Source organism: Hydractinia symbiolongicarpus, chromosome 12, assembly GCF_029227915.1.
Source record: "Hydractinia symbiolongicarpus strain clone_291-10 chromosome 12, HSymV2.1, whole genome shotgun sequence".
NCBI lineage: Eukaryota > Metazoa > Cnidaria > Hydrozoa > Anthoathecata > Hydractiniidae > Hydractinia > Hydractinia symbiolongicarpus.
In genome coordinates, this window is record NC_079886.1 from 20,661,548 (window position 1) to 20,672,177 (window position 10,630).

Here is a 10,630-nt window from a genome sequence, read left to right on the forward strand (position 1 = left end):
GTAACAAATTGTTAACCAGAGCGCGGTAATTAGTTATCACCGTGTTTCACAGATAGAAACGAAGACAAGAGAAGGAAGGACTTATTCTCTCTACCTTCGTTTCTTCAACTGGACTAACACTGAACCACCCTCACTTGAAGATGGATTTTAATTTCTACTCTCAGGTAAGACATTTTAATTCACTTTGCAGATATCAGTTTTTTGAAATTTGCAAACACGGTTTTGTTAAAAGTACAATGCAACTTAAAAAGGGAGATTTTAGAACGTATTTAAGTACTGATGATAATGAAGTTCTAAAAAAGAGTTTCGAACGAATTTGTTTATTGTTTAAGATAGTAGCCGCATGTTGTTCGTTAATTAGATTGTTTACAGTTGAAGCACTGAACCATATCCATCACATTCGGCTTTTCTGAATAGCCAGCATAGAGTGTTTGAATGAAGGGTCAATGTTCTCATCTCAATCTTGAAAAAACATTGTTTAACTGACCAACGAAAATCATTTGCTTGCAGATTCGTTTCGTGAATGGCAGAAAAAGTCAACTGCAGTACTGGTTTAGTTAGAAACAAAGAGTTAGTCAAAATAAACAAAGAAAGTAAGGATACATGAATGCAAAAGATAGCATTAAGAAGTACTATGCTAGTTAGGTTAGCCGTTATATTTTGATATTTCGTTGGATGCATATTTCACTTTGTGAAAAATGTTTTGGAACTTGCGTAGATCTGCCAAAGCTGTCTAATTGTTGATACTCTTAACATGGTTTATAATGTTTCGGTATGATAAATAAAGAAGAATTGAAACAAGGTTTATGTAAAAATGCATATGCGATATTGGTAACGGTTTGGAGTTTTCTGAAGTATTAACTCGAGTTGTTTTTTCTTTGAAAAAATCTTTTATTGTTTGTAGCGTTACCACAGTGATAAAAATTGTTTTTTTAACAGTAACTTTAAATGTTATGACTATTTGAGTTACTGACCGAAAAAAAAACTTTACGCTGTTTATTTCATTTGTAAAAAATTAGGTAAATTAAAGATATGACGAAGCTTACAACACTTATCTAGTTATTCTCTTTGAGAACTGCAAGGTCGCTCGAAAAACTGAATTCTCCAATTCTTTTCTGTATAATACAGCTTTATATTATTTTTTAAACACAGAACTTGTTAATTTTTATTATTAAAAAAAAAATTCTCCTTCTTTATGAAATCTCAAGTTTGCTTCACATTGAAATAAATTACGTTTGAAAGTTTAACTGCGCAACGACAACTATTTGATGTTGTGATAGTGTGTTTGCGCTGCAGGGTGGATGGTAGGTTGCGAATTGCGAAGATAAATTTGTAGAAATTTTTTTTAAATAGAATAGGTTGTTAAATGACAAATGGTTGCAGTTCGACTAAAAGAAGATAAAGCTAGCAAAAAGTTGTCAAATCAGGTTGCCGGTTGATAAAACAGAAAAGCAAGCTATTATTGAAATGAGATTGCAGTGAATTAGTCGAAAATATGTAAAAAGTCCCGTTTGTATTCATTTGAAAATTCGCTAAAAACACCTCGACATTATCATTGAAGCTCGGAATGTTTTCTTTTTCTTCTAGTGTTTATATAATTTTGTTATTTATCACTCGAAATAACCTTCAACACAGCATGGTGTGTTTTCATAACAAAGTTTTCACTCTTGTTAAAGGTGTATTTGTTTTAAACAAAAAAACTGTGAACTTGAGGAATAGATAGCAGAAACAGTGACAGTATAATAGATAAGTCAGTGGAAATTTTAAAACGGAATTCAAATTCAAAAGGGGAAATCTTTTGTATAAACCAAAAATATTGAATATAAAAGTTAAGTGGTTGAGTACCAGTTGAGTGTTGCGCGGATGGTTTTGGATGAACGCAGAAGAAATAGAAGGTAGAAATTCTTCAATTTAATTGATCCTCTTTTAACCTTTTTTCCGATGCGTATTCTTCACTTTTCTTATACAGTATGAGAGAGTATTTAAAACATACTTTACAATATCGTTTGCTCGATATTTCTTAGGCAACAGTTATCTCACCTGAAGGAAGAAATGACACACAATGTGGGAATCTTGTCAGGTCAATAGATGATGATTTTGAAATTGGCGATTTGCCCGTCAAACTTGAGCTTAGGTATGCGATAGAAGCTAAACGAGCGGAAAAAGGTCTCGATATGCCTGTCATGGATGATGTACCAAGACGCCCAAGAGAAGTAATTAATTGTTTTCAGATTATTTTGAAGTATTTAACTTTCTTTCAGATTACCTTAACAAAGAAATTAAATTCTCCAAAATTTAGTTTTGCGATTTCGCGATTTTCTGCTAAACTTGCGTAATGTAGAAATTTTCGAAATTGATGTTCGCGAAATTTAGTTCTTGCTAAATTTCATCAATTTTTCAATTCGTAAAATTAAGTTCTCGCAAAAAAATTTTAGGCCATGATTTTACAGTTTCTTTACGCTCTTAAGACAAATATTCTTTTTATTTCATTATAATTACTTATATAATTTAATTTCTAATAGCTCGCGAAATTTGATTCTCGCGAATTTTTTTTAGCTTTTTGTTCGCAAAATTTCTTGTGTCATCTAAAAAAAATGTTTATCTAATAATTTTTCATAATAATAATATTTGCAAATTTTTGCTGAATTCGCGAAATTATGTATCCACGAATACTCGTAAATTCGTTTAAATATATGTTTCATTCAAACGGAGATAAAATAGAAACATCTTCGCTATGATCATACCAAATTCTCGCAAAAATTAATTCTAGCAAAAAGTGACTCTCTTAAAGCATGAGGAGAACGAGTTACTTATCATCGTAGCTTATATTTAGCTTACTGCTGAAGAAGAAGAGCGTCGAAGAGTTCGCCGCGAAAGAAACAAAGTCGCCGCTTCTCGATGCCGTGTAAAACGAAAACATCATGTTCGAAAGCTACTGAAAGTATGAAAGCTTTTTTATAAGGAAATAAGGACTGAAGGTACTATGCGGAAAGAAATAGTTTGAAGAAGAAGGATTGTGGGAAGCTTTTGCGTTATTATTACGTATAAATTAAAGAAATTTTGCTATTTTCATGTTTTCGGTAAAATTGATTTAAAAGCAACAATGCCTTTTAAAATCTTTTTCAAGAAGTAACTCCAATTAACTAGTCTGTTTTACTACGCACTAATTTCTTACACTCCTCACTTTCAATGTGTCGAGTGAAGTATTTTTCTAAATTATTATTACTTTTCTAAATTAACTAACTCAATTCTTCAAATTTTAAGAGATTAAATATATTTAACCGTTGTTGCGGACCACGAAGCGATCACCATATTTATAGATTACAAAAACGGATGACGTTGATTCGTCGAAAATTTGGAACAAGTCCCGTTTGTATTCATTTGATCCACCATGTTTTTCATTGATTTAGGAGTCGGATGATCTTTCAAAATCAAATAACGAATTAGAAAACATAATCGATAAATTAAAATATGAGAAAAACCGTTTGGAAGAAGCAATCCGAGGACATCTTTGTAAACATACAAATAACTTGAGAATATCGACAGAACTGAGGTGTGCTGGTAACTAAGTTGGTTCTGCCAAAATGGTGGTGTTCGTTGTTTAAAAGTTGGTTGAAGAATGTTGGTGTATAGAAGCAAGAGAATCAGTTAATACTTGTGAGCACTTATTTGTTTAGAAGTAATTTGTTATAGCGCGATGTAAGCGACATATTCAGCGTTACTCTACCAAACGTTGGAAGTGGATTTTTAATTTCCAAATATCTTCTGTTTCCTTTCTCCTCACACTGGTCGCAATAGCTTTTAAGGTACGATTTTTCTAAGGATTAGGTGAATCAGCTGAAAGTCCGTACGCATTCATGCTCTCACATGTTTTTATTGATTTAAAATTTAGTCTTTATCTGTGTCTACAAATTGCTTCTAAATTTCATATGATTTTTTGTATCTCTTATATTCCATAAAAGGTTGCCGTGTATTTACCTTATTTTGTATGGGTTCAAAAAGAACACTTAAGCATTTTCAACAAGTTAAGCATTTACTTCGAAACGAGTTGACCTACTCTCTTCAAGATAGCACTCGTGTCTCGCAATCACCATGTGTAAAGTAAACCTGAACTAGCTGACGTCAACAAACCACGTTGTAAAGTATGCACGACTCTCCTCCTCTTAGGTTATCATGTATTGCTGTGGCACCCTTCTTCTGCTTTTTCTGTTTCAAAAACCATTTTATTCAAAGGATAAATTTAAATCTTCTATATAGAAAATCCATTTACAAATTTTAAATTTTTTTCGCAAAGTTTAAACTTAACATCAACTGTTTGATGGTTAAAATCAATAAACTGAGTTATCTGAGTGACGGAAACTAACTAATGGCGATTTTGAGAAATGACTGATGACTGATAATTACTTACTGATGACGGATTACTACTGACTGATGACGGACTATTACTTACTGATAACGGATTATTGCTGACTGATGACAGGTTGTCTACTGACTGATGGCGGATTATTACTAGCTAATAACAATATAAACTGACTGGTGACGGTTAATTACTAACTGATATGACGGATATTTACTAAATGATGACGGCTATCTTCTCACCGATGACGAATATCTACTGAGTGATGACGGATATCTTCTGACTAATGGTGGACTGACTGATAATGGATATCTACTGACTGATGACGGATAATTACTAACTGACGACGGGTATCTACTGACTGACAACGGATATCTACTTATTAAGGACGGTTATCTTCTAACTGATAACATTTATCCACTAAATAATGACGGCTATCTTCTAACCGATGACGGATATCTACAGAGTTATGAAGGCTATTTTCTAACTGATGACTGCTATCTTCTAACCGATAACGGCTATTTACTGACTGAAGACAGATATTTATGAATGATGGGGGTTATCTTTAGACTAATAATGGACTGACTGATGACTGATATATACTGACTGTTGACGGCTATTTACAGACTAATGACGGATATCTACTGATTGATGACGGAAAACTACCAAATGATAAAGGAGTATTACTGACTGATGCTGGAAGACTACTAAGTGATGACGGAACGGACTGATGACGAAAAACTACTGACTGATAACAGAAAAAGTACCGACTGATGACAGTAAAGTACAGACTGATGACGGAAAACTCCTGACTGTGAAAGGAGTATTATTGACTGATGACGTGAGACTACTAATTCATGACGGAAAACAACTAACCGATAACGAAAAATTACTGACTGATGACGGAAAACTACTGACGTATGACGAGAGAGTACTGACTGATAACGGAAAACTACTGACTGATAACGGAAAATTATTGACTAATGACGAAAAACTACTGTCTGATGACGGAAAACTACTGACTGATAACGGAAAACTACTGACTGATGACGGAAAATTATTGACTGATGACGAAAAACTACTGACTGATGACGGAAAACTACTGACTGATGACGGAAAATTATTGACTGATGACGAAAAACTACTGACTGATGACGGAAAACTACTGACTGATGACGGAAAACTACTGACTGATGACGGAAAACTACTGACTGATAACGGAAAGCTACTGAGTGATGACGGAAAATTAATGACTGATGACGAAAAACTACTGACTGATGACGGAAAATTATTGACTGATGACGGAAAATTATTGACTGATGACGGAAAACTATTGGCTGATGACGGAAAACTATTGACTGATGACTGAAAACTATTACCTGATGACGAAAAACTATTGACTGATGACGAAAAACTATTGACTGATGACGGAAAATTATTGACTGATGACGGAAAACTATTACCTGATGACGGAAAACTATTGACTGATGACGAAAAACTATTGACTGATGACGAAGAACTATTGACTGATGACGGAAAACTATTTACTGATGACGGAAAACTATTGACTGATGACGGAAAACTATTGACTGATGACGGAAAACTATTGACTAAACTACTTCTAAAACTCTTATGGGGATGGGTTCGGACGAAAATCCACTCAGGAAAGGTTACTGACAAATTACAGAAATCTAATTGGGGAGGGTAACTGACAGATGACGGACTTCTGACATAACTTTACTCGGAAAATGTTATTAACTTATTACGGGAATATCCTTGGAAAGAGTTACTGACTGAAGAAATTTTACCTAGGGAAGACTACTGATTGTATGAAAGCACACAACTAATATAGACGACAGACATCTAACTAATCGAATATCTAGTCAGTGACACACGTAATGAGTTTTCAACACATTTATAACTACAAACAGTTTTCTCTTCGTTTCTAATACTTTTAGGGAGAACATTTTGCTGAAATTATTTTTGAGAATAAGAGACTTAAGGAAAGGAATCTATTTTTGCGACCGATTGATCAACTGTTCAACAAATTTTCACTAACTTCCAACTGTTACTGTCCCTACGGAAACAAACATCAACCACCTAATCCTCACATTTACTGTTGCATCAAAACAACTTCATAACTGATCAACACACTGTGCGGTTACAGCAGAATGACTATTTAACTTTCGGTCAACTGTTACGACGAACACACACTGTTCATCTTATCAATAACCTCTAGTGTTATGACAAAAACACTTTTTACTGGACATCAAATTTTACTGTTGCGACAGGACAACTCTTTATCTGCTTACCAACTTTTACTGTTGCGACGAAAAGACCGCCGCACTGCTCATTAACATTGAGTGTTACGACGCAACGACCTTTTAACTGATCTTCAAATTTTACTGTTACGACAGGACAACTTTTTATCTGCTTACCAACTATTACTGTTGCGACGAAAAGGCTGCCGTACTGCTCACTAACTTAACGTGTTACGGCGAAACGACCGTTTGACTGATCATCAAATTTTACTGTTACGACAGAACAACTCTTTAACTGCCTACCAACTGTTACTGTTGTGACGAAAAGGCTGCCGCACTGCTAACTAACTTTACGTTTTACAGCGAAACGACCGTTTGACTGATCATCAAATTTTACTGTTACGACAGAACAACTCTTTAACTGCCAACAACTGTTACCGTTGGGACGAAAAGACAACCGCACTGATCAATAACTTTGCGTCTTACGGCGATAAGCCCGTTTAAATGATCATCAACTTTACTGATACGACACGAAAACTGTTACTGTTACGACAAAAACACTCTTTAATTGATCATTAGCGTTTAGTGTTACGGCAAAACGACTGCATAACTGATCACTAAATTTTCTGTTACGATAGCAAAACTGATTGACTATCAACTGTTACTACGGCAACATAAACAACGTTTAACTGACAAATTTACTGTTACGACAATGTAACTGTTTAACCCTTTTGATATCGGGAGTGGGGTGTGGCGAAAAAATGCCCTACCTGGCATACTTAGTAACAAAAGAACAGTTAGCTTGATGGCCTTAAAACGCAACTTTCTGTGGGCGAGTTTATCCTTTTAGAAAAATTTTAAGCGGGTGGTACACCACGCCCATTTCCAAAAGCTTTGTCTTATATTTTGTCAATTTTTTATTATATCAGTGATTTCCTTTATCAAAATTCTTTACTTGAGGTTTGTACGTAATAAATAGTTTATACACTTTACGCCCCTTTGCATCTCATTAAAAGGCGTATCATTTTTTGTCAAACTGGCGCATCAATAAGTTACAGAATTATGGCCAAGATGTTAAAACGTCACTCGAAGTACTAAATATTAAATTTCAATATTTTTTTACAAATATCGCTAAAAATTAATTCAAAGCAATAGATCTTTAAGAACTGGAATTTAACAAAAAATGCTGACGTTGGCAAAAATATTGCCGACAGTCATAAATTCATTTAAAATATGATTTTCAATCGTCATATCACAGACGTCATTGGTTATTATGACTTACAACCCAACATAAGGGAAGTTATGAGGGTAGGGAATTTTTATTATCCCTTCCATAACTTCACTACACTCCCACCCTCTATACCACGGAATAAAAAGGTTTAAATGACTACCAACTGTATAATGAATTTATTCTGAACTGATCGTTAACTTATATAGCAACACAACCGTTCAACCAATTGTTACTGTTACGTTAACTGTTTGATTGACTACCAACTGTTACTATGGCGACGGAAACAATGTTTAACTTTTCATCGACTCTTAAATACTGTTACGACAAAACAATTGTTTGTTTTTTTAATTATATTTTTCCAACTGCTTAGTCACTACACTTCGCTGTTACGACATTGACACTGTTTGACTAGCCTTCACACGTAAATACTTAACTGCTTGTTAACTGCTTGCTAAATCTCAGTGTTAGGACAAAAAAATCTTCGAACTAGCCACTATAAATTTTAATTTTACGACAGAATATTTTTTCAATTTTACCGGCACAATAAACAACCTTTTAACTGATCGCTCCTTTTAACGTTGACGAAACTCATTGCGAAATTCTGATACCAAATGGACACGTTTAAGTGTGACAAATATATTTTGAAATTCTACAGAACTACTGTTAAACTTTTATCTTGTTTGACGTGTGCTCAGCTACATTTTATTATTGCAGAAGAAAAAATCACTGCTTTTAGTCTGCTTCATAACTATACCGATCAATAAACTGATACGACAAAATGGTTGTGACGTTGTGACGAAGGGGTTTTTGAAGGAAAATTGAAACAAATAATTAATTTGGGATTTTAGTAAAAATAAAGAACAGAAGATAAACTCAAACTTGACAAACTTCAACTCTATTTCACTAACACTGATATTTCTGACATACCAGGTTGACACGACAGTTGACATGATGCTTGACAGGACGGTTGACATGACGCTTGACAGGACGGTTGACAGGACAGGAAAGTACTTCTGCGACACTTAAAAGTTTTACATTCCACTCTGAAACTTTTACAGTAATACAGCGCATAACGGTGCATACCATAGACTCGGTTGGTAAAAAATATTTTAGGGGTTTAGTCGTTTTACCAGGATAAAACAGGAATCGGTAAAGAAAGCTTTTAATTTCTATGAGCGTGGCGGGAAGTATTTGAAAATACATATGCATTTAGATTTCTCTTAAAAATGGAATAGCTTGGTGATTTAGTTTATCTCATATTAGGGTTCTTTGCCAAATAAATCTGAATTTGATCGTCGAAGTTTGTAAATTAAGATAAATTAAGATGGCAAACAAAAGAAAATTTGCTCCTGAGTTGTCGTAGTAAATGTTCTTGCGAATAACTTACAATCTATAAAGCGCATATCGCTATGTTATCCAATTGAAAGAGCAAATAAACAGCACAGCGGTTAGCTACCTTGATCGTAACCATTTTGTCTAAATTGGAGAACTTCAATAACTGCGAAAAAAACACGAAATTCGTCGAAAGTGTATTTCAGTAAATATTTTATGGAAAGAAATTAATACTGCTGAATTTTGTTGCAAATAAACTTTCGCTAAAATTACCTAGTACCCGCAAAATGGAATATTTTTCAGGCAAGGAATTTTAGTACCCGTACACTCAGTACCGTTAAAATACCTTCAAGAGAGAAATATCCGCGTTACTATTTTTAGCATCTTTGGTAGTAATTTAATAATATATCTTTCTTTCTTTTGTTCGTCGAAATTGAGATTAATGAGCTGAAATGCGAAAATTTAGAAAAAAACTTTTAATTAATGCCACGATCTTTCTGTTTGCAATTCTGTTCATGGTGAGAAAAAATTACGTAAAATATGTTACCCGTGAATATTCCTACCCTTAAGGAGATACATCAGTGGCATCATGACGTCAGCTAGGGCAAGTTTTCTATTTTCAAGAAATTGCGATGTTCACTTAGATTTACTTAAGAAGAAACCTTATGTTGAAATGAATTAACTTGTGAGCATTTTTTCATTTTCTTCATTTTTCTGCATTTTTTTCACGCAGCATATAAGCACGGTAAAGTTCGTATCATCTACAGTATATATAATATGTCTGTCATATAAATTGTTGATATTCATGTGGTAAATATTATATTATTAGTATTAGAGTCAAATATTAGAGCATTGTTTTTTTTACAAACTATAGCTACTGTTTTATATAAATATTTTTTATTTTATTTTAATATTAAATTATGAATTTGTAAATGTTCTTTTTTATACTTTTGATATAATTTTTATAACAAAATTTTTGTAAATATTTTTTTGAAGAAATCACTTTATTGATAAATAATCGTTTTTTTCAAGTACACCCTTTCCAGGGAACGTTAAGTTTTTCGAGGATCCAAACAGTCGATTATGTAACAAAACCACTAGAAAAATGGTTTCTTCTTGTTGTAAATTGTTAAACACTGTTAAACTTTTTAAAGCCAGTCTACACGCGCAGAAGCTTTTATTTCCTTAGGGTCTATAGCATTTACCCGTACAATTTTCTGTTCGATGATATTCAAGCTTTGTGATTCATGGTTTTATGTTGTCGCCAAACTTTAGGAAAGGAAAATAAAACCAGAGATCTCGTTCGTTGCTTTTTTTTGTACGTGTGTGTGCAAGCTGGTGACAGGAGAAAGTTAAATTAACGGTTTTTACCAGATCCCAAATAAGTTCCAAATGTTCATGACATTTTAACGTTAAGTAAAAAAACATTTGTTTCGCAAATACATTTGG

At 33.6% G+C, this 10,630-nt stretch overlaps 1 protein-coding gene across 2 annotated transcripts; it reads left to right on the top strand.

The window, feature by feature from the left end:
• Window positions 1-15: 15 nt before the first annotated feature.
• LOC130621555 (activating transcription factor 3-like) lies at window positions 16-10,199 on the top strand. 2 transcript variants are annotated; one of them, XR_008980874.1, is made up of 5 exons: window positions 16-164; window positions 2,025-2,213; window positions 2,834-2,941; window positions 3,411-3,657; window positions 8,780-10,199. XR_008980874.1 is itself a non-coding variant. In XM_057436858.1 (4 exons), exons 1-4 carry the CDS (start codon window positions 141-143, stop codon window positions 3,567-3,569), a joined length of 480 nt encoding a protein of 159 aa, XP_057292841.1. In that variant the 5' UTR covers window positions 17-140; the 3' UTR covers window positions 3,570-8,667. The 2 variants fall into 2 exon arrangements, 1 of the variants encoding a protein (XP_057292841.1); XM_057436858.1 differs by lacking the exon at window positions 8,780-10,199 and having other exon boundaries at window positions 17-164; window positions 3,411-8,667.
• Window positions 10,200-10,630: the final 431 nt, after the last annotated feature.

Coding starts and splice junctions, on each gene's coding strand:
- LOC130621555 (XM_057436858.1), top strand. CDS start 141: ATGGATTTTAATTTCTACTCTCAG. Junction 165..2,024: donor ATTTTAATTTCTACTCTCAG/GTAAGACATTTT, acceptor GATATTTCTTAG/GCAACAGTTATCTCACCTGA. Junction 2,214..2,833: donor TACCAAGACGCCCAAGAGAA/GTAATTAATTGT, acceptor GCTTATATTTAG/CTTACTGCTGAAGAAGAAGA.